At 42.7% G+C, this 24382-nt stretch overlaps 1 protein-coding gene across 8 annotated transcripts in view; it reads right to left on the bottom strand.

Moving 5' to 3' along the window:
- Nucleotides 1–7270: 7270 nt before the first annotated feature.
- Nucleotides 7271–24382, bottom strand: part of ST3GAL6 (ST3 beta-galactoside alpha-2,3-sialyltransferase 6) — a 77677-nt gene continuing 60565 nt past the window's right edge. For all 8 annotated transcript variants that reach the window (XM_072615367.1, XM_072615366.1, XM_072615360.1 and 5 more), the window contains 5 exons: nt 17681–17776; nt 14960–15146; nt 14715–14852; nt 9774–9926; nt 7271–7494 (listed from right to left, as the gene is read on the bottom strand). In XM_072615367.1, coding sequence (XP_072471468.1) covers nt 7408–7494; nt 9774–9926; nt 14715–14852; nt 14960–15146; nt 17681–17776 — 661 coding nt within the window. In that variant the 3' untranslated portion in view covers nt 7271–7407. The remainder of the gene's footprint in view (nt 7495–9773; nt 9927–14714; nt 14853–14959; nt 15147–17680; nt 17777–24382) is intronic.

The following is a 24382-nucleotide window of genomic DNA, read 5'->3' as shown; positions in this document are numbered from 1 at the left end:
GAAGAAGTATAAGCTGGCCCGTTATCTGTTTTTATAGCTTGGGGCACTCCAACCGCGGCAAAACAACCATAAAGGTGATCGAGCACTGCGCGGGTTGTCTCTTTGGGCTGTATAGAGGCTATGATGAAATTGGAGGCCGTATCAACACAAACATGTATAAGGACTTTGCCAAAGTGCGTGATATCCATTTGCCAAAGGTCGTTAGGGAGATCACCACGGGGGTTAACAGTGGTGTCTCGAGCAGGAGGGGGAAATGGGGCACAATTGACACACTGTTTGACTATTCGACGAGCGTCTTCTTTGGACAGGCCATAAAGGCATCGCAAAGATTGGGCAGATAGGTGATACTTGTCATGGGCCGCTCGTGCTTCTAAATGCAAAGGAAATAGAAGAGCTTTGTCTACAATATCATTACCTTGATAAATTGGTCCTATGGTGGACATATGGGAACGAATATGCAATACATAAAGAGAAGTAGAGTGTTGTAACATGGACTCTTGAATATCATATAAGATTTGAGCTATAGTTGAAGCACGGGGATTAATGAGGGCAAAAGGTAATATGGAGAGAGCATATTGTATTGCCAGCAATTCATTTTTCTGGGCTGAGGAATGCTCGGTGGTGTACACCTTAAGGAATTGCCTGGAAGGGATATAAACCGCAGCCCTATGGTTTTTAGTAGCATCCGTAAAAACAGTGGGTCCCGTAACTGGCTGTAGAGATACAATAGTAAAAGGCATATGGATAGGAAGGACTTCCCATCCTCTAAGCGCTGGGGGGAGCGGAAGCTTTATGGTATTACACATACATAAAAGAGAGGCCCATTCTGGAATCTCATCGGAGAAGCACCTTAAGGCTTCCTCTGATGCCTCTAAATTCAAAATGGGAAATCTGCCAAAAGCCAATAGGCAGCGCTTGGCACCTAAAAGAAAAAATTGGGCGACCATTCGCCATTTATGTGGAAGGGCCTTTTTGTTGCGAGGGGGGTACAGCCACTCCAAAATGCCATGTGATTGATAGAGGCACCCAATGAAAGTACTGGCTTTTAATATAGTGGCATAAATGGGTTGGTTGGGTTCCTGCCGCACAACAACTGTGGAGCATCTGTTGAGGATGCTCTTGGCTGCCATTAAGGCCTCGGATGTCCAATGTCTGGGTGAAAGCAGAGCGGGATCCCCTCGCAGCAAATCATACAACGGGTATAATTCACCATCAGGGATAGGGGTAACTGCCCGCATCCACTGTATAGCACCAATCAGCTTTTGAAAATCGTTGAGAGTGGTGAGCTGAGAAAGATCAATTCTCGGAGGACGGCGAGCAATCCGTCCTTGTTTCAATTCATGGCCAAGATACTGAAAACGGGCTGTAGTCTGTACCTTGTCTGGAGCCACAGTTAGCCCGTGGGCAGCTAAGGTATCGACCATAAGTTGAGTAAGTGCCATTGTGGAATCCTGACTAGGTGTGGCAATAAGAATGTCATCCATATAATGAATGATAATGGCCTTGGGGAAGCACTGTCTGAGTGGGGAGAGGATGGCGTGGACATACATTTGGCACATAGTAGGACTGTTTGCCATCCCTTGAGGGAGCACGGTAAAATGATACCTTTCATATGGCTGCTGGCGATTTTCCGAGGGAATGGAAAAGCCAAATTTGACTCTATCTTGTGGATGTAAGGGAATGCTATAGAAACAATCTTTGATGTCAATAATTGTCATACTAAAATCTTGGGGGATCGCAGCAGGGCTAGGGAGACCAGGTTGTAGCGCCCCCATAGGTAGCATGCATTTATTAGTCTCTCTAAGGTCTATGAGCATGCGCCAAGATCCATTTTTCTTTTTTATAACAAAAACAGGAGAATTGTAAGGGCTTGTAGTGGGCTCAATGCGGCCCTGCTCCAAAAGGGAAGCAACTATAAAGCGTAAGGCGGTGAGCTTTTGAGGGGTTAGGGGCCACTGCTCAACCCACACAGGGGTCTCGGTTTTCCATGTTATAGGTGGGCTGCTCACTGTCACAGTGGCCCCGGAATGTTTAACTGAAGGTGTTCTGGAGTGGTAAGGTGTAACCCAAGTTGCTGAAGAAGGTCACGCCCCCAAAGGGCGTAGGCAAGGCCGGTCAATTTCAAAGGCCTAAAATACCCCTGATGATTCTCAAAGGTCCAATTCAAATGTTTAGCAGCCCGTAGTGCCAAACTGGCACCCCCTACTCCAGCAACCTGGGCAGCACCATCGTTCACCGCCCAAATGGGGTCCCACTGGGATGCATTGATGACTGAAATATCTGCTCCGGTGTCGAGCAGACCCATGATTGGGCGTCCTTCAACCAAAACTTGTACCATGGGGCGATCGCCCACAATGGGAGAGCACCAATTAACTTGATGGGTTTCCTTCCCGGACTCTTCAACCCAAGACAGAGAGATACCCCTCCCAACGGGAGTTCCTGGGGCAATGTTTATGGGATAACAATGAGGATTGTTCAAATAAATGGTAGAGGATCTGCTAGCCAACAATTGAGTATGGACTATAAATGGCACATAGCCAGAGGGTCCCACCACCAGATGGGGAAAGGAGCGGGGGGCACGTCGATCCCTTCAGTATGCCAAGGTCTTATAACTAAATCGGCATCGGGGGAATCCGTGGTAGACGTGCATGTTAGGGTTGCAATTTTTGGAGAGCCTGTTGATACTGCTGCGGGAACGATAGGGGTACAGAATTCCCGGGCTGGGGGGCAGGGACAGGGCCTACAGCCTCCACTGGGAAGATCTGTTTCTGGGGTCGGGGGCCCCCCCGAAGGAGGCCCCCTTTCCCATTTCCCGACCGAGGTGGTTGAGGCTGCTGCTTTAGACGTCAATGTTTGGCAATATGGCCCGGTTTCCCACAGCGAAAACAGGTGGGCAATGCTCCCATTTTAGCAACAGGGCACTGGCTCTTAAAGTGCCCCATCTGGCCACAGCGATAACATTGTTTCTGAGCCTTGGTACCTTGAAGGGCCTGAGTCACCCCTTGGGCCACCGCCGTCACCATGGCTTGGTGGGTGTCTTTAGGTGGAATGTCTAACAGCCTCTCTACTATCTCTTCGAGGGAGGCGAGAGGTCCCAAGCCCGCTAGGGCTTGGGAGCATTCTGGACGCAAGCCATCTCGGACCAGCTGAGCTATCAGGGAATCCGTTCCTGGTCCCGAGCCAAGAGACCGCCGGACCGCAAGCTGGACCCGACTCACAAAATCAGTGGGGGACTCGCTAGCCCTCTGCTTTAGCCCTAACAACTTATCCCTCATAGTCCCCGGGGCGTCAATCTTGGCAAAACCCCTACTATGACAATACTGAACTGCAGCCATCACCTGAGGATCGAATTGGAGCTGGTCAATAAGCTGCGAGTATGGCCCTGCCCCTGTTATCATATTCACAGCGTCCTCTGTCTCTGCAATATTGTGTTCCTTGACATATCTGAGCGCCTCTTGTCTAACGGCGGCGCCATAAGCCACTAACTGTCCTGGTGTAAGGATAGCCCCCGACACTTCCTTCCAATCAGCTGGGGCCCACGGCCAAGTGGCTGTGGTATTCGCAAAGAGATGCTTCACATAAGGTGACGAAGGGCCATATTTGGAAACGGCCTCCTTCAGTTCTTTCAATAATTTGAAGGGCACCGGTCGATGGAAACGGTTCTTGTTTCCCATCGGATCCCGCTCCACAATGACAGGGTAAGCGCCGGCCCCCTCCCACTCCTCTAAATCTATCTCCTGTCCTTCCGCCAAAGCTGCGGATAGGCTCTGAGTGAGTACACTCAGAGGCTCTGAGGGCCCGGACCACCCGTAGGTAAATGACCGCGTTCCTTGTGATGATTGTGACAAGGACATGGCGGCTGGGGAGAAGGAGAGGGCGTTCAGCCTGACCTCAGGAGGACTGGGAGTTCCCAAATTCCGTTGAAACTTCTTCCTGTGAGTTCCCCAGCCCTCTCTTGCTGTTTCAGGGACTTCCCATTCCTTCTTGAGCGTTCCTCCCTCATCAGACTTTCCCTTTGTCTTAGGAACTTTCCACTCCCTCTTGGGCGTTCCCTCCTCATCAGACTTTCCCTTTGTCTTGGGGGCTTTCCAGGGGACCTTCCACTCCCTCTTGGGTGTTCCCTCCTCATCAAACTTCCCTTTTGTTCCTCCCCTCGGGGCTCTAGAGTCCCGCCCCTTGCTCAGCCGTGCGCCATCTTGAAGGGCACGGTCCTGGTCCCTGCCTGCACATTCTCTTAACATAACCCATGGATATAAGGGCTGGGGCTCAGTATTATCCTCATCGGATTCCCCTTCTTCTTCTGTCATCCCTTGAAGGGACTGCCCTGTTTGGGTCTCGCCGTTGGACCGCCCGGGGGGACGGGGATCTGAACGCAGAAGCGTGGCGACCACTTGAAAGAACGTAAAGTCCTCCTCTGTTAGTACGCCAGGGCTCTCTTTCTCATAGGCGACCATCTGCTGTCCCACTACGCCCCATTTGGCTGGGTGTAGCCCACAATATTCTAACCAAGGGGAAACATCCCAGATCTTTTCCACAAATGCTCTACAGTCCCGGATGTGGGGCTTAAGCCCATGGGTCTTACAAAGCTTATACAACTGACAGGCAAGCACTCCCTTATCTTTGGGCTTCAGGTTGGGAAAACTATTTCCCTGGCCCATCCTGGCCACTTCCCAATACTGAGACTGCCTGAATCTTCCCGCAGTAGCGGGTCAAGGCCACTTCTCAATACTGAGGCTGCCTGAATCTTCCTGCAGTAGCGGGGCAAAGGCGGATTCTCCTCTCCTTACGGCGGCCCCTGTTCAGGCGCCAGCTGCCTGGGGCGACTCCCGGGCCTTCACCTTCTACTTACCTATAGCCGGTCTTTGGACGTCTCCGGCCCCTCTCCTGGTTGGGGGAGGGGAATTCCCTCTCCCTGTTGGGGGAGGGGAATAAACAGGCAGAGCACCCGAAAGGAGTTGCAGCCAGCAAGCTTTATTGCGTTTCTTCTCCTCCAGCTCTCGTGGTCATCCCCTTTTATTATCCCCTGTCTCCTCCCCCGTACCTCCCATGGGCGGGCGAGCTCCTCCCAAGTGCCTCCCCGTGGGTGGAGCCAGCCTGTTACCAGGGCCATCCAAGTACCCCACAAGGGGACAGGTTCGGACCCTCAGGCATCTCACGGTCCTCACGGGGGACCCCGGTCCAGAGCTGTCCCCCAACACACCTATTCCATAGAAATACAAAATTAATGTTAAAAGAAATTGAACCCACATATCGTAGAGAAGATGGGTTCATCCTTAGCATGAGGATAAATGTATTTGACATTACTTTTCTTTAATTTAAATAAACTTTTATTAAGCAGCTACTATGTACAAATCACCGTGGGGAGACAGATTAACAAGACTTGGTCCCTGCCTCAAAAAGCTTACAATCTAGTAAAAGGGATGACATTCACATAAACAAGAAATACAAGGCTACAAAAGGTCTTAAACACAGTTAGGGTGCTGTGTAACTTTAGGGTGGTGGATTTGGGAGGAATCATGGAGAAAGAGGCATGTGAGAATTTTTTTTTTTTTTTACAGATATTTTATGGGCTGTGGGTTCAGAGCTAGTGTATGTGTGTCTTTCTACTCCACTATCTTGGCTCCACCCCCCTTGGCATATGAGAATTGAAGGAGACAGAACTGATGATGCGGGAAGGACATTTTAGGGGAGAACATAATAAGTAAAGATATTAAAGTGGGGAAGTACAGGGGGGATGCCCTGACATTCTATAAGCCAATGGAAAGTCACTGAAGAGTTTTGGAGTAGTGCATAACAAAAGCAGTGCTTTAGAAAGAGTAACTGTAGTGGAGAGCATAGTGACCAGTCAGTTAGAAGGTAGTTGTTTAAAAAAAAGGGGGGGTACAAGAGATATTGTGGTAGGTAAAGTGGGCAATACTGTGAAAACAAATGGGAACGTGAGAGACTCAAGGACTTCAAGCCAGGCAAATACTGTGAATTATCAGATTGTCTTCATCTTATTACAGCCATTTGGGGGGATACTGAGGTAGAGCAGCTAGGATGCCAAAAGCAGTAAGTGTTTATTACAGGTGCTTTTTTAATTGATAGGGAAGGCTTAAGGTATAAAATTGTGTAGGAACAGTCAGGGATACACCTGGAAAAATCCTCCAAACCACTGACAAGATGATTTTTCAGGCTATGGCCAGAGAAGGGAATTCATGGTCCACCACCAACCCATCCAGTTATGCCAAAATCATTAGTCAGACTAGTTCAGAATGGGTATAGCCAGTCTGTCCATAAATTGGGGAGTTTAGTGATACAGATAAAGCCAAGGGTTTTACAGGGAGGGATACCAGTCTTGTTCAAGTGCATTTAATTGGTTTCCTATCAGTGATATCACAGGTAGTGAGAAGCCAGAGACAGGCTGAGAACCCAGGTGAAGACAGCATGGATCTGGAAGTCTACATCTTGTAAAGTTTTTAGCATCAAAGACTCAAGAAAATCAATTAGGAGGGAAAGGAAGGGAGGAGGGAAAACATGTGTAGATCAGAAATGACCTGCAAGAAAGGCAATCACCCAAAAAATGTCTATACTACAAGAGTTACAGGTTGGCTCTTGAAACGTTTTGAAGGAAAAAATAACTAAACTAAAAAAAAAAAACCAATATTCAGTTTTCATTCAAGTGTTTTTCATTCAAGTTTTCATTCAAGCATTTTAAAACTCTTTCTTTTTCACTTTAATGACATCTCTGCTGTAAACTGAAAAGAACTACTCCAGAGGCAGAAGTGGACTGCCATGGCCTTCTATGATCAAGGTTGGCATAGAGGAGAGAAACAAAGAGAATGGTAAGGCTATTCAGTTAATTTTGGCCAAAACACCCCTCCTAAGTCAGAGATGCCGAGGCTGCAAATTGAAATCTCCAACTGATTCAGATAAAAACTCAAAATTCCGTAGAAAAAATACCATCGTTCCTTTATTCTGATGATTCCAGGCCTACCTCATCCTGGATCAATTCCATTCAAGTAACCTAGCTTTCAGAATGTGACTGTGATTTCTTCGGAGTGTTTGAACAAAACTGTTAAACCACCCAGTTTTCTTGATTCTTAGAAATTTAGTCAAAATTCTGTCAAATGAGAATTTAAAGTTAGGATTCTTTCATTTTAAAAATGGAACCTTCAGGATACTCTAACATTTGCCCTGATACTGTAACTGTAATTTGTTTTCGTAATTAAATATATTCACAGAATGCAACTTCTGTTTAATCTAGACCAGCAGACAATAGACTAAGGTCTTGAATATTTCCTAATAGTTTTATAAAAATTGAAAGACATGCTTTACGGAAGTAGCTTGACATTGTCAAAAATAAACTCAAATTTTATAAAAAAATAAAATACTGATGAAGTATCAATATCTTGAGAGTCTTTAGGGTCAATCTTCTGTCAAGTTAATAACGAATTTTTTTTCTGTGATGTTCTTTAAGAAAATCTGTTCTGCAGTTATGTTGTGGTATTCACTCTAAAGACAGAAAGAAAATTCAAAATTATAAATCGTTGCCATTCAAACAAAACAACTACATGTCTGCCACAATAGGGAAGGTTAAAAGCAAATCTGTCTCTCCAGTAAAGTGTTTATCAAAAAATAATAAAAAGCCACAGTTTTTCTAAAAGGGTATGATTACTATATCTTTTTCATTTTAGCAAATTCACCTTTTCCATTTATCCCATGAAAAATCACTTATTTAATCTGGTAGGAACCAAACCAGATGAAGGGAAGCTAAGGTGGTGCAGTGGATAGAGTGCTGAGCCTGGAGTCAGGAAGACCTATCTTCCTGAGTTCAAATCCTGTCTCAGATATTTACTAGCTGTGTGACTCTGGGCAAGTCACTTAACCCTGTTTGTCTCGGTTTCCTTATCTGTAGAAAGAGCTGGAGAAAGAAATGGCAAACCACTCTGGCATCTTTGCCAAGAAAACCTCCAAACTACTGAACACCAACCTAGCCAAATGGCTTGCTCCCACTTTCCCTGAAAAGAAAAAATTTCCAGGCCAGGAAGATAGTGAAGAATTTTAATAGAAATGGAAAAAAGCATATACTTAAGAGAGCTAGAAGAAACTCTAGGACCTTCTAGTTCAACCCACCCCACCTCATTTGAGACCCAGAGATATCAGCTGACTTGTTCTCGGTGCCATGGCTAAGAGTTACAGTCAGGATTCCTCTGACTCCAAATCTACCATGCTATGCTGCTTCCTGAGCTATGCTGTAGGCAGTCGAAAAATATGTTTTAATTTCTTTCTATGTGCTGGACATTATGCTAAGCCCTGGGAATATAATACATGCAACAGTACTGCCTTCAAGGACCGTACATTCTAAGGGGGGAAACAACGTGGAAGCAACTATGTACATAAGTACGTAAAAGATGAAGAGGTAACCTTTCTGAAATTACTTCCTATTTAGATAGACATTTCTGTTGTTCAGGGTTAAATGACATGCCCAGGGTCACACAACTAGTAGGTATCTAAGGCCAGATTTGTGTTTACTCCAGGTGGAATGCTTTATCCACTGTGCCACTAAGACAGAGGTATAGGGCTGGGGGCACGGGGGAGAGAGAGAGAAAAAGAGGGAGGGAAGGAGGAAGGAAGGAAGAAAAGGCCCTAGGGGATGAGGGTATAACTATAGTAAAGTAGAAGGAGTACTGGATTTGTAGTCAGGTGACCTAGGCTAACAGGATTCAGGGTGAGAAGAGGCCTTGGAGGTCATCCATTCCTTTCATTTTTACCAACGAGGAAACTGAGGTTTAAAGACCTGTCCAAGTTCAAATAGCTAGTGACAGAGACCTTTGGGCTCTAAATCCAATGTTTGGTTTGTTTTGGGGTTTTTTAAATGCATATAACCACAGCTAGCCTCAAAGGTCAATCCAACAATCTATCTTATTTCGCAGGGAGTCAACCGAAGTTAGTAAGGTCTAAAACTAAATGTCGGGTTTTTGTTCAGTTGTTTCAGTCACGTGACGCCCAACTCTTCGTGACGCCATTTGGATCTTGGCTAACATACAGGAATGTTTTGCCATTTCCTTCTCCAGCTCATCTTACAGATAGGCAAAGAGGGCTAACTGACCTGCCCAGGGTCACACGGTCACACGGCTCTTAAGAATCTGAGGCCAAGTTTGAACTCAGAAGATGAGTCTTCCTGACTCTTGGCCTCGCACTCTGTCTACAGCACCACCTAGCCTCCCTAAAATGAAGAAGGCAGATCTAATCAAAATAAGGTTCCTTCCTCTCTGGCTTTAGATGAGTTTGGAAATGATTTAAGGGACTCAGTTTCATTTTTAAACAAGTCATGTTGTCAGTGGGTCACTCTGAGCTGGGTTTAAGTCACTTCACAGTGTTTTTGGATATACTGGGAAATAAGAGGTCTACACTGGGCTCCACAAAAGTATGGCTTTTTGTTCAGCCCCTGAGACTGTCACCGATGATCACAGCTTGTGTGAACCAAATAAACTGGCAATAGAAGAACCAAGTCTGGACAAATTTCATCTTTAGAATGTGGCAAAATAACCCCCTGACTCAAGAGTAGTTGTGAATAATGAGGCTGCCCTGACCTACGTAGCCAGTATAAACTTGTAACACCATAACTTTGAGAATACTGTGTAAGAGAAATTTCAGAGCTATGACAACACAGCAGCACAGAATCCAAACCCGTACAAAGCTTCAGAAAATGCAGCCAAAGGTCATGCATAAGACCTGTTCTCACTAAGCACATCCCCCAGGAGGACCACAAGCAGGCATGCCTTCCTTACCTTGCTCATCATAGACATGGTTGTGTTCCCATAATAATGCAAAGGGCCGTTTTTATCAGTAAAATTGTACTTAAAACCTGCTAAGTGAACTTCATGGCATATGTAAAATGCCAACGTGATGGCGATGATCCCTGTTGTTGGGTGTTTGGGTTTCTAAAAGCAATGAAAAACAGAGTATAAAGGGCCTGTAACCTGCAAGGAAAATCTAAAATAACAGCCTACTTAGTTTTAAAGCATGTTGAAGTTGAATCTTATCTTCAACAAAAATCATTTGCCACAAAGGAATTAAACACACTCTAAACAATGAAGGGTGCTGTGACAATTACTGTACTTACCTAGAATAATTCAAATCCCACAGGACTCATTTAAAAAAAAACTTTTATTAAGATACTTTTCCTGGGGTAGAGAAATAGCATGTATTTGCATCACCATATGTTGGTAGTGATAAATGAGTAATGAGCAGATTCACTGCTCTTTAACATTGTGTTCCCAAGATAAACTGTTCATCTAGTTTGTGAAAATATTTTTCAGTTTGCCTACGCAAAACTTGTGAAATTTAAAACCACATTTTTGAAAATCAAAGATAATTTCTAATATTTCTGCCTCGATGATAAATTATCAAGGGGAACTAAAAATGCTATACCAGCTCTACAAATATACATGGATTCTTGACAGGGGCATCCGAAAGGTAGACTGTGACAATAATCACCTGACAAAAAAGTGTAAAGTTACCAGTATCACACACATAATTTGCTCATTTTTTAGAAAGAGAAATGTCCCTTTAATTTTCAAATCATTTCTCCAACACATCCTGTCAGAAGGGACATGGTCCTGCCTTTCAAAGTTTATTTTACATTTCAGTGTTTATAACTAACTTCTCTGTCATGGCATTCAAAGTGAACACTGTATATAAAGATATTTTTGTTAAGTATTATACACTTCCTCTTTTACAGTGAATCAAGGAGTTTCCTTTCTGCTAACATGTCATACTAATAACCTAAGGGAACCTGGCTGCTTCTGTTACTTTAAAAGGAGTTCTAGTATAGGTGTACCATTTAAGAAAGCTTAATCATACATGGCGGGAAGAATTTCTTATCCCAGACACTATTACTCTACCACTGAATCTTATTAACTGTTGTTAGCATGATCCAACTTTATTGATAATGTATTTGAATCAGTGATTAAAAAAACTGACCTCCGAATATGGGGAATAGTGATCAGGTTTTTTCACTGCTTAGAATGCATCATCAAAAAAGGCTGAACTGTGTGTGTGTACGTTCACACTTCTTAATTAATCATATAAACATGCCACTGTGTATACTGGAAAACTTACACAAAATATGAATTTAAAACTAATGAGATAAAAATAAATTAACACTGATCCCAGATTCAGCAGGGGACCACTGACGTTTATTTAATAGAAGAATCATGTAGTCAGACCTGCACTTTGGGCAGCTAAGTTACTGTACCAGTCCAGCGGATGAGAGTCTGGACTAAGTTGTGGTGGCTATATTAGTGGACAGAACAGGAGTGATGAGGGAAATGCTGTGGAGAGAGAAATGATCAGGTGTGTGGTGGCTGACTGGATACGCGAGAGTCAAAGATGACACCAAGGAGGCAAACCTAGGTGACGAGAAAAATGGCAGCAAGAAAGGGGAAGCTGAGAAGAGGCAAACATCCAGTACTTGTTCTTTGCCCTCAAGTGTTACTTATAAATAGGCATCTGATTTCTAAACTGTTTTTCCAAATTGCAGAGTGGACATTTTTTACCTGAATTGTAAATAGCTAAGTTTCAAATGTAAAAAGTATTTTTTTCCTTTATCACAATACAGATAAAAAAAAATAACAATATGGAGGCAGTAAGACTTATGATGGATATTTCAAATCATCCATCCTCTTCATCCTATCCCATACAAAATGAAAAGGGGGAAGGTGGGAATTTTTCATCACCCCATCAATGCCCCAGAGCCAAAACCTGCTTATCTAGGGGAGGTAGGGAACTACAAAATTGGGGAGTGGAGGGAGGTGTGTGTGAAGTAGGAGGCTGTTAAAAGATAAAGCTCAGTGTGGTTGTATTAAGACAAACCCTATGTTGGCTGTCATGGGAAGGGTGTGACATGACCCATCTCCCTACCCTCTGCTGAATGATCACATATCCCTTGGGGTCAGGCCACAGCTTTGGAGACCAGTCATCTAGAGTAGTACAAAGCCAATTAAGTTCATTATTAGGTGCCCACTTGTTGCCTTCTATCCAATACACCAGTGTGCATTTACAGACACACACAGACACAATACATATACAATACAGAATAATGTTATATTCATGTTTCACAGAAACATGTATATTACAACAGATCATTAATATTATTATATTACATATGTATTATTTCACTATTCATAAGAGCTAGAAGGAATCTCAGAAGCCATCCAGTCTAGTATCCTCATTTTACAGATGAGGAAACAGGCCCAAGGGATATTGAGGAAAGACCTTGAACCTAAGGAGAAAGCGATCCTAGGACAATTTCCCCATAACTTAAAAGCTCTTGCAAGGAAGGCTTCAGGGATAGGTGGAACGGAAGTACACACTGGGGATGATGAGGAAGACGTATGGGAGAATGGAGGAAGCCCATCTGATAGATTCCTTATTCTTGATAATTAAGAGTTAAGTTCACTTCCTTCTGTCTGCTGAAGTCAAATGAAAACTGTCAGAAGCCTTTAAATTCCAGTGTCCCTGGGGAAAAATCTTGTTCATCCCACTCTGCTGATACAATCATAAGGGATCAAGCTGGAAGACCTGGAGAGCATCTAGTCAAAATAATTTAAATTCCTCCAGTTAGAGAGAAGAGCCCAGGGTTCAAATTGAAGTCTTCTGATTCTAAACCTATTCCTTTCTGCCATGTCACAATAGACAGCTATATTGTTATTTTAAGTCTACAATACTCTCCATGTTTGGGGAAGCCATGAAAATCCTTCCTTGAGCTGGTAAGACAGAGGGCCCATTCAGCAACTGTCCTTTGCCATCAAGTGTCACTCACAAATACGCACCCACAATTCTGAACTGTTTGCCAGAGTTATGGAGTTAAAATATTTTACCTTCGCTGTATGTAGCGGAGTTTTCAAATGTAGAGGTTTTTTCTCCTTACCAGACTACATATAAGAAAGCAAACTATAAAGATGTTTATTTTGCTGATACTCTAATAAATAAATAGGTCTGCCTAGTACCTAGTCAAGAAGATCTATTTTAAAATAACACCCCAGTCTTTAAAGAGCTAATGTTGAATTGGCCACTATTTCTAAAGCAGTTTTCTGCAGCACAACTCAAAACTGATAATGATGATAAAAATGATAGCGTTTCTATAGTACCTACTGTGTGCCAACGATAGTACCAACTATAGTGCAAAATGTACGCTTGCCAAAAACTATTTCATGAAGAACTCGCATGGGGCAGGCGATCACATGGTGGCCAGAGGAAACAATACAAGGACACTGAAGAACTTTGGATTTAACTGGGCAACACGGGAGACATGGGCACAGAACTGCTCAGCATGGTGTGCCCACATCAGAAAGGGTGCTGTGCCCTTTGAGCAAAGTAGAATTGAGACAGCACAAAGTAAACAGAGGATATCCACCCCAGATATTCACATGGACTATCTGTGCCCAACTGGTGGTAGAGCATTCCAAGCTCCTACTGGTCTAATCAGCCACAGTTGGACACACTGAATTTTCACTTTATCATGGCGATGTCATTTTGGTCCTCTTCGAAGACGAAGCACAACAACCAACCATGTGCCAAGCACTTTACAAATATTTTGCATTATCCTCACAACAACCCTAGGATGTAGGTGCTATTATCCCCATTTTACAGTTCAGGAAACTGAAGCAAACAGAGGTTAAGTGACTTTCCCAGGATCACAGAGCTAGTAAGTGTCCAAGGCCACATCTGAACTCTTCTTGACTCCAGGTCCAGTGCTGCACTCATTGAACCACTTAGCTGCCTATGAGAATCTGAGAGGCAGAGTAGTGTAGTGGATAGGGCCCTTAGACCTTGATTCCAGAAGACTTGGATTCAACTCATATCTCTGCCCCCTTAATATCTGTGCCTCAGTTTCCCTATCTGAAAAATGAGGGGGCTGGGCCAAATATATGACCTCTAAGTTTCTTTCCAGCTCTAGATTTATGAGCCTAGGACTCATAAATATGGTTCTAGGTAACTCTAAAAGTTTTGGCTCTCCCTGTTCTCCTGATTTAGCTTAATCTATGACAATCAGGAGACAAAAGACAAAACAAATCGAAAAGAAGAAAAAAAATTTTAAAGCCAATAGATTATACAACCCATACTTATTTCAAAGCCTTGGAAGGTTCCTCACTATTAGGGATGTTCATGTAGGTCATATATGCCCCCCAAGGCTTACAGACAGTCTTTGTAAGTCACCATCTGGCACCCAACCTTTACAGTCAGGTATTTCACCAGCTTAGCTCTTCCTCAGCTAGGCAGCACACAGCCCACCCCCTATCCATAACCAGAGCTTCTTCAGTTTTGTAGGACAGCCCAGTCTGCCTCTGAGAATGCAAGGTGATCTCCACACACTGAGCAGGCTTCAGGGTGGGACTTGGTTGATCTTTATACACACGTATTTCTATATACGTAAATCAAGGTATTTCTATGTATATAACATGTATATGTGTATGTATACACATGCACATGTACACACATACCTATATACATATGTGCGTATACATCTATGTATACATATTAAAAACATGCAAATACAGGTAGCCACATGTAAGCATACTTGCTCCTTCCATACATCTCAGAATAACCTCTGTAGAGACACCACTCCTCTAGTTTATAGGCCTTTTAACCCAAAGCCCCTCTTTTGTCCCTAAAAAAAAATAATCCCAATTTTGAAATTGTTAAACAATAAGCGAAAAAGTCCCTACCTCCGTTTTGGGAAAAGTTGTAGGAAAATGAAGCATGTTGAAAGCAGCTATTCTTGTAATAATAGGATGGAGGATTCTGATTTTTTCAGGTTTATAGATTAGATTTAAGGCTGGTTTCTTCCAAAAATGATCAACCTCCTAAAACAAAGAAATAGCAAAATGGTTAAAACTGGCCTTTAAAAACATTTTTAAAAAATCTAATGTTTTCAAAAATTTTTAAGTAAAACTCTTTAGCCCCAGCTTACGGGTATCATGCCGGCCAGTACTTCCCACAACCACTTCAAGTCATGGGACTTGAAGACAGCGAGGATGGCCACAGAGTCAGGGTCATTGTCGGCTGGGTCTGTAAAGACAGATTCTGGGTAAAAAATCCGGAAAGTCGTTCTTGTTCCAACATCTTCTTCATATCCTCTGACAGGCCCATCATTTATTCTGCGGAAGAAATTCAGTGTCAGTGTAAATCGTGTCTTTACCACAGCATGAAGAGATTTCAGAGTGACAGGACCTTTAGAAACCGTGTCCAAGCCAGCCTGGCCCACCCTAAGTGGGAAGCACAAAGCAATCTTGGATTTCTTAAATTACGGCCCAGGAAGTCCCTGAATTGCTTTCCACTGCAAGTAATGACCTCTGTGACCCTGAAGCTGTTGGTTGATGGTTGCTATACCTCCTTTCTGAAGGCAGGGATGTGCCTTTTCTTTCACCCATTTAATTGTCCAGTTGGTAGTCTACTTCTAGAGGACAGAACCCTGAATACAGAACATTTTGTTCGAAATTTTCAAGTATAGTTAGAATATTTTCATTTCTCTGCAATGTAAAAATGACCTAAGGGGCCAGGAGAGGCTACTTCTCATTTGCTTGTTAGGTGATATGACCAAAGGACTCTAGCTATGGGGTCAGAGGGCCTGGGTTCAAATCTCGCCTTTGAGGCAAGGCGGTTCCTCTGTAGTCCTGGGCCTCAGTTTACTTGATCAGTCAATAAACATTGATTAAGCACCCACTAAATGCCAGACACAAGGTTAAGCGCTGAGGATACAAATAAAGGAATAAGACAGTCCCCTGTTCTCAAGGAGCACAATCTAATTGAAGAGACAGCATGAAAACAACTCTATAGAAATAAGTTTGTTGTTAGTCACTCATTTTAGTTGTGTCCTACTCTCTGTGACTCCACTTGGGGTTTGCTTGGTAGAGATACTGGAGTGGTTCGCTATTTCCTTCTCCAGCTCATTTTACAGAAGAGGAAACTGAGGTAAACAGGGTTAAGTGACTTGCCCAGGGTCACACAGCTAGTATGTTTCTAAGGCTGGATTTGAGCTCAGGTCTTCCTGACTTCACATCTGGCTCTCTATTCACTGCACCACTTAGCTATTTTCTCCCTCCCTCCCCCCAAAAAAGGGGGGAAAAACCTATATTGGAAATCACTAACAGAGGGAAAATATTAGAATTAAGAAGGAACAGGAAAAGCTTCTTGTAGAAGATGAGATTTTAGTTGATACTTGAAGGAAGCCTGAGAAACCAGGAGGCAGAGAGGAAGAGGAAAGGCATTCCAGTCAAGGGAGACCACCAGAGAAAATGCTTGGAATCAGGAGATGGCTGTAAAACGAGATGTTGGGCTGAATCACCTATGAAGTCCTCTTGGGCTCTAGCTCTATAATTCTCTGCTCCCTTTTTTCATGATTTGTAGAAAATCGTAACAAAAAATTGGTCACCCTTGAAAGGGGCTTTAAAGGTCATCCAGTTCAGCCCTCCACTCCCCATTTTGTAAAACAGTGAAATGGCTTGCTAATAGAGTCCTTATCTACTGCCTCCTCGTCCAGTATTTGGATTCCCTTTCCATCACTATGCTCTGAAACACATGTAGTTCTCCTACACACTCCCATGATGCATGTGGGAGCACAGGGTCAGATTAGTGTTCCTAGCTTCTGTTTTGCTCCTTGTGGATTTGTTTTTAGAGGATGGGAAACCAAGTGTCTATGATCACACCACATTATAAACCAAAGAAGGTACTGTTTCTGTACTAGTGCTCCTCTATAGCTGAAAAGGAAAGTCACTTGCCATGTTTTTCTTCTGTTAAAAAACATCTAACTCAGAAAAAACAAATGGAATACTCAGGATTTTGTAATGTTATGCAATGATATCTGCTCTGAAAAAAATTTTCGTTAGCAACAATAATCTTTGCATGACGTTAGACTTATACTTTATTTTATGTGACAGATATGTTGTTTCATGTATGGGCAAGTTGAATTTTGATCAGTCTAGAGTCTCTCATTTTAAATTTGGAAACACTAAACCTTGGAAGTCCTGACCCAATTATCTTAATCAGTGCTCCCAACTTCACATCCAAATTGAAAAACTTAACTGGGAAGAGTTTAACTATGAAATGTATTTAGACAGAGTAAGTCTTGATTAACTGGCAAACTAGGATTTCCAGTTAATTTGACCATGATTTTATGAGGGGCGTTTTATTTCTGTCCTTGTTGCGGAAAATCTTTACGTAGCCTTAAAATCTAAAACGCCCAATAGCCAAGAAGCAGTCTGCTAAAACCAACACCAAGAACGACAATCGAAAAACCTGGAATTTCATCAATCCCCAAATGGTACATCCTAGCATTTTAACAAATGAATATTTCTAATGAAATCTGACATTTTAAAGGTACAGAAATATAAACATTGCACAAAAGCCATCTTAAATACTTTTAACTACTAAATGGGAAAGGGGCTGCTGAATTATCTGTTCTATAAGATTTCTTTTCCACATGATTTGTTGTACCCACTCTACAAAAATGAACAGCAAATCATGACAATTTAGTGAAGTTGGATGACAACTTACACTCTAGAAACTGCCGAAACTAAAAATTATAACGAATCTTTACATTTAAAATGTAAAGGCCACTTTTTATGGGAATACACGAGTAAAGAACTGTACTTTCTTAAGCAGATATGAAACAGAATGGAAGAAATGAACTCACCTTATTATCACATCATAGCAGTCGATCTGTTTTCCCAGGGTCTTATTCTTTAAAACTGCACCATTACCAACAACAATACATTTTTTACAGGGAGTTCTTGAAAACATAGATATAACAGAAAGCAATAGATTAGATTCCTAGAGATTGCCTTATTGAATTACTCATAACCCAGGCATGGGGTTATTAAGTTTTTTAAAGACCCAAAGCAAAGTTCCAATACTGGTACATACAGAAACAGGAAACCAATGCCAGCAAGAAGGTGTCGGCAGGAAGTAGTTACCCAAAGAACAAATGTATTCTGTGTTGGTGGAGGAGAGAAAGAGGTGTTTGTTTTAGAAATCATGTGACTAAAACACACACACACATATACACGCACTACCCATCATTATGAACATTTCATGGCCGTATGACGAATACAGGCTTAAGAGATGTGGATTTGTCTGCCTTAAGTATTGACTTTTAGCATTCTTCAGTCTAGGTTTGTGGGTCAGTTATTTCAGTCACATCCAACGCTTGGTGACTCCATTTGAAGTTTTCTTGGAAGAGATACTAGAGTGATTTATCATCGTTTTCTCCAGCTCATTTTACAGAGGAGAAAACTGAGGCAAACAGGGTTACAGCTATTAAGTGTCCCAGGCCAGCTGTGAATTCAGGAAGATGAGTCTTCCGACTCCAATCTGTCCACTGTGCCTCTTAGCTGCCCTCAGTTAGGCCTTTCAAATGTGACCCTAAATGGAATCTCTTATTACAAAAGTGAAAATAAATGCCATGTGATACTCCTCAGTATCACATAGAGTCCATTCATTGACTGTACCTTCGTTCATCACCGAGGCAGTCATCAGAAAGCTGGAATTACATTCACTCTACCTACCTCACAGGTAGGAGGGATCACTGTTACGTGAAAGAGCTTTGGAATCATCTAAAGGTCAACTGCTGTTGTTATGGTGGAGTTGTGGGACTCAGCTACTTATGGAAAGGACTAACCATAGACTGGTGACCTAAAGCTTGAAAGAAGTTGATGAAATGTGCATGTACATGTGTGTATATGTGTGTGTGTATGTTGGGGGGGATACAAGAGGCGTCAGATGTTTTTGTGAATGACATCTGCCCATCAATTATAGAAATTTATTTTGAAGCAATGAATCAGGATTAGTAGCCCAGATTTCCAGTTCACCTCCCTCATTTTACCAAGGAGGAAATCATGCCTCAGAAAGGTTACCTAACAAGGTCACACTGGGAGAGGAGGGAAGGGGAGAAGAGAGAGGAAGAGGAGGAGAGGGGAGAGAGGAAGAGGGAGAGGGAGGACAGGGGAGGGGAGAAAGGAAGAGGAGAAGGGAGGACAGGGAAGGGGAGAGAAGAGGAGAGGGGAAGGGAGGACAGGGGAAGATGTTAGGGGAAAAGGAGACCAGAGTGGAAGGGCAAGAGACAGAACGTTCACACTGGTCCAAAGACTCTAGGTCCATTAAACTGGGCCATTTTTTCCTGACATAGGCCATTATTTAAGGTTTTGAATATTTACATGCGCTGCTGACAGTAAACATAGTCCACAGAGAGAATTTGTTTGTTTTGCAAAGTTGGATTCAGAGACTTTTTGTTCCCATTTCCATTACCCAGAAGGCTTGGAGGAGGAGGAGGAGTGTGTGTGTATGTGTGTGTGTGTGTGTATGTGTGTGTGTGTGTGTGTGCATGTAGATATAGATATATAGACACAGACATCTCTATATATATATATACATGTGTGTATATCACAAATAGAATAATAAATCTTTCAAATGACCTTTACAATAATGATCACCAGTTCTAAATCTGCCCTAAATGGCAGATGCTATGAAGTAAAACAAAAACTGTCCATTTTATTTTACAGGAAAAGGGTAGAAGATATACTCTTTGGCAGTGGCTCAATGGTGAATTCTAAGCTCCAGCTAGAACTACGTTTATCCTGTATTAGCTTGTTAACAGCAATCATAAAATCTTTTCAGGTGGAAGGAGAGAGAATATAGTGGATCATGAAGTACCCAGGGCTACAAACCTGTACCACGCTATGACAGGCATTATAAAACAAGGGAAAAGAGAGCTTGGAGTACCTCGGTAATACAGTAGATAGACTGCTGGAAACTCATCTTTGTGAGTTCGAATCCCAACCTCAGACACTTACTAGCTGTGTGATTCTGGGCAAGCCTTTAACCCTATTTGCCTCAATTTCCTCATCCATTGTGTTTGTCCTTCATTGCCAAAGAAGACCATGCCATCAGAGAAATAATGACATGTCTTGCGCTTGACTTTGTTTTGAGTGAGGGAGGGCTGTGCAGGTCACCAGCCTCACTTCTCCTCCAGAGCCATCTGAACCCAGTGACCAGATATTCCTCAGGATGACTGGAGATGACCCAGAATGCACTGGGAGACCTTGGGCCCTTTAGTCCAAGGTCTTTGCAGGTACTCACTTAGGGTGAGGCAACACTCATTCAGTGAATAGGACTGTTTAAGAAGCAGCCAGGGGATGGCCCCTTCAATGAGGTCAAGAAAAAGAAAGACATCAGGCTGGGAGGGAAAGAGCAACACTTACTACTGATAATCACTGTAAAGTGGGAGGGTGCAGAGGAGGCCTCAGGCAGGGCCCCAATGGAGTCCCAGTGTCAGAGTGTAGTAGGTTTAAGGTTTCGGGAGAGGACAGTGAGTAAGACTGTCTAGTGCCCATTTGAGGCTGGGTAACTCAGATCTGTAATGGACTCAGTCAGAATGGTTGGGCGATTTTCTCCACCTGTTAGACAGCGCATATGTCAGTGCAAAGGTGACGAATATTGAGAATCCCACAAGGCTGAGGCTTGGCTGGGTTCCCTGGTTGAGGAAGAAGGATTGGAATACCCCTCGTTCCCCATTGCCAGCTCCAGGTTCTCCCCCTTTCTCCTTCACTCAGTAACCTCTCTTCCTTTGTGGTGGCACATCAATCAAAGAGACAGTAACTTTTATTAAGTGCCTAATATGTGCCAGGTACTGTACTAACTGCTGGGGAGACAAAAGGAGGCCAAAGTCAGCACCTGTCCTCAAGGAGATTATAATCTAATGACTTTTTTCTTGTTTTCATGGTTGACTCTTCATGACCCCATTTGGGGTTTTCTTGGCAAAGATACTGGAGTGGTTTGCTATTTCCTTCTCCAGCTCATTTTACAGATGAGGAAACTGAGGCAAACAGGGTGAAGTGACTTACCCAGTCAGCTAGTTCTGGAGTTGGATTTGAACTCAGGAAGATGAGTCTTCCTGACTCCAGCTTGGCACTTTACCCACTGTACCATCTAGCTGCCTCAGAATCGAATGAGAAAATACTAGAAATCCTAAAGTACTACCATATATAGGTACAACTTCTTATCGATTTCTACAAGTTCTGCACCATCTCGAACGAGCGCTCCACTAGTCCCTCCCTGAATACTTTCAAGTCATTTCTCACATTTTAGGAAGGGCCTTGGTAAGCTAAACTCATATCCAGGGGAAAGGTTGGGCAAAGAAAACTCTAAAGATACAATAACTGTTTTCAGGTGTTTACCAAGATCACAGCTTTAGAGCTTTGAGAACTTAGAGATCATCCAATCAACACTTTCATTCTGAAAGTCTGAGGAAACTGAGAAGAAGAGAGGCACCTCAGGAATGGAAGAGTCAGAATTTGGACCTGTCTTTTAACTCCAAGTCTAGCCCTTCTCCCCACGGCAGCATGCTTCCTTTGCCACCAGTGTTATAAGAAAGGGGCATTAGACTCGTTTTCTTGGACCCAGAGGGTAGAAGTAGAAACAACGAATGGAAAGAGACAGCGTTGGACTAGATGAGCTCAGAATTCCCTCCCAGGACTGATTCTGGAGACTTAACAAAGCTGCCCATTCGTTTCTGAAATAGTTCTAATTATGAAAAAGTTCTTTTTCTTGGCAAAAGGAAGCATATTCATAGAAAAGCAATATAATTTAAGTTCCTTGAGGGTAAGAACTGCCTTGCTTGCTTCTATTTGCATCTCTAGCATTTAGCATGGTGCTTGTTATGTAAGTACTTAATAAGTGTTATTTCTGTCCCTTCCTTCCTCCCTCCTTTGCTCCTTCCTTCCTTCCTTCCTTCCATCCACCCATCCCATTGGCTTCAGACTTGAGCCCAATACTTACCCAGTGGTTACATTTCTATTAACACATTTCTATTACTTAACTTGATTTTTGGTTTCATTCTCACTACTATTTTGTGGAGTATATTTTATTTTGTTGGGGGAAGGTAGGTTTGAGAAAACAAAAAATATGAATTAAAGTTTACAGACTCATATAAATAGATTTAGCTTTTCAGATTTATATCAGAAATATCAATCTTTCAAATCTGGTTATTTGTAGGCACAAAGAACCTTCATTGTAACTGGTACATTAAAAGGGTTAACTTTGTTTTAGTGAATATTGGTGGCTATAATAAAAAAAGCATGGCTATTAAAGTTACTGAGGCTGGACAAGTAGGGTCAAAATGAAGAAAGACTTGGGCAACAATCACTGATATCTCGCCTGGTGATGGAAAGGAAAACTGAGGACATAGCTCCCATTATCTTCCTGGCCCTTGCCAGGTAAGGGATATGGCAAGATTCTAGAATATTCTGTCATTGGAGTGGATGGAAAAAAAGTGAGAAAAGAAAAGAGAGGGGAAAATAGGAAATCCTGGAGAGGGTGAAAAAAGGGGCAGATCTACTGTACTGAAATGGATGAATAAAATGTGGGGGCATTTGAGAACACAGTAGGTCACAATTTGGGGTTAGGACCAGAGGAATCTTGGGCTGTGACTGGACACAATGTGGGATTTCAAAGGAAAATGTAATAAATAATGCCCTCGATGAGTCAAATACTCTCAGTGTCTTCCAGTCTGTGTGGAGGGAAGGTGAATCTTAAAGGTCACTCCTTTGCAGAGTAATTTGCTCTTTGCATTAGAGCAAGAGATAGAGAAAGGGGGAAACTGCGGAGAGGGAGAATCTTTCTGGGCTGGGGTTGTGCTCAGATCTAGGTATCTGCAAGGAGGAGCACACTTGGGTTGTTTTTGTGAGTCTGCATGTGCCAGCTCCGGGCTGTCGGAGATGTTGCATAAAGCTACACCGAGCGCTGCTTCTATCACAGGGTGGCCAAGCTGTGCCCTCCCCACAAGCTATGAATACAGAGGTGAGTCACAGCTCCTATTAAAAATAAAATCAGGCTCATGAGGGATGGACTCAGAGAACCTGCCAGAGAGAAAGAAGAAGGACTGGTCCAACTACTCTATTTAAAAGGAAGAGATGGTTGAGGAAAACTGAAAATACCTAGAGCTATTTTAGGAAGACCAAAGAGATTTATTTGAATCCAAGGTACTGTAACTTTAAATAACTCAGTAAGAAAATAGCGTGAACAAGATATTTAAACTTTGGGAAACTGTTCAAAACAGCTGAGGATAAGCTGAGTATAAAACTTATTTCCTTAAAAGCCTAGGAAAAACAATGTTTTCAGTTTTATGCGCATATATATGCATATGTATATGTACATGTATCTGTGTGCATATATATGCATATATCTGTTTATGTATGTATGTATGTATAGAGACAGAGGACTTTTGATTTGATTTTTATAAGGAATTCTCATGCAAGGAAACTCCTGCCAATAGAAGTTGGCACCTTCTCTACAATTTGTAGCTTAGAATTATCATTGTCAAATTAAGAACTGACAAAGCATTCCTTCTTACAAGACCCCTGGCTCTACTTTCCATTATCTTTTTTAATCTATTGATTTAACTTGTTTTATTATTAATTTTCTTGAGATTCAGATGGTAGAGTAGATAAAGGAAAATTAGGAAGACCTGAGTTTGAGTGCCACCTGTGATACAAATTTACTGTGTGACCCTAGAAATACCATTTAACTTAAGTATAGGTGGGACAGTGGATACGAGTGCTGGGTCTGGAGTCAGGAAGCCTTGAGTTCAAATCCTGAATCAGATACTGCCTGTATGCCCCGTGGCAAGTCACTTAACCTCCCTTGGCCTCAGTTCCTTCATATATAAAAATGGGAATATTAATACCACCTACCTCAGGGTGATTATGAGATAATTTATCAAGTGTTTTACAGATCTTAAAACAGATCTACGTAAACGCTAACCATTATTACTATTACACTATAGAGGAGCTACAGACGTCCACTGGGAGGAGTCTACTTAAGGACCTTTTAGGACACACTCCCCAAACTCATGCAACAATAACCTCACAGTAGATAGGCAAAGCGTAACAACTGCCTTTAAGAAAGCCTAGGAAAGAGTAATGCTTTCATCTTAGAGTGTAGGCCTATACTAGAGGCATAGGGACCAAACTTATAATTTCCTTGGTATAAGGAACTCCCAACTGAAGAAACTACTTCTGTCAGTGCACGTTGGCACCTCCTCTGCAACTCATAAACCTAGAGAACTGCCATAAGCACAGAGGGTCACACAACAATATGTGTGAGAAGCAGGAGCTGAACTCAGTCCTTTTCGTTGTGAGGCTCTCTACCCACTCTGCCATGCTGCTCTGGAAGTGCGTGTGCGTGTGCGTGTGCGTGTGTGTGTGAGTGTGTGACATACAAGCCTAGTCTCAGTTCCGATTCTAAGGAGCCCATCCTTGCAAGCATCACAGAACTCTGTATTATCAAGACTCAACAACTGTCAGACAATTAAAAACATTCAAACCCCTGAAGGAAATCAAAT

The sequence above is a fragment of the Notamacropus eugenii genome, chromosome 5, assembly GCF_028372415.1.
Source record: "Notamacropus eugenii isolate mMacEug1 chromosome 5, mMacEug1.pri_v2, whole genome shotgun sequence".
Taxonomy (NCBI): domain Eukaryota; kingdom Metazoa; phylum Chordata; class Mammalia; order Diprotodontia; family Macropodidae; genus Notamacropus; species Notamacropus eugenii.
The sequence above is the reverse complement of the archived record's forward strand: the minus strand, read 5'-3'. Positions and strand labels throughout refer to the sequence as shown.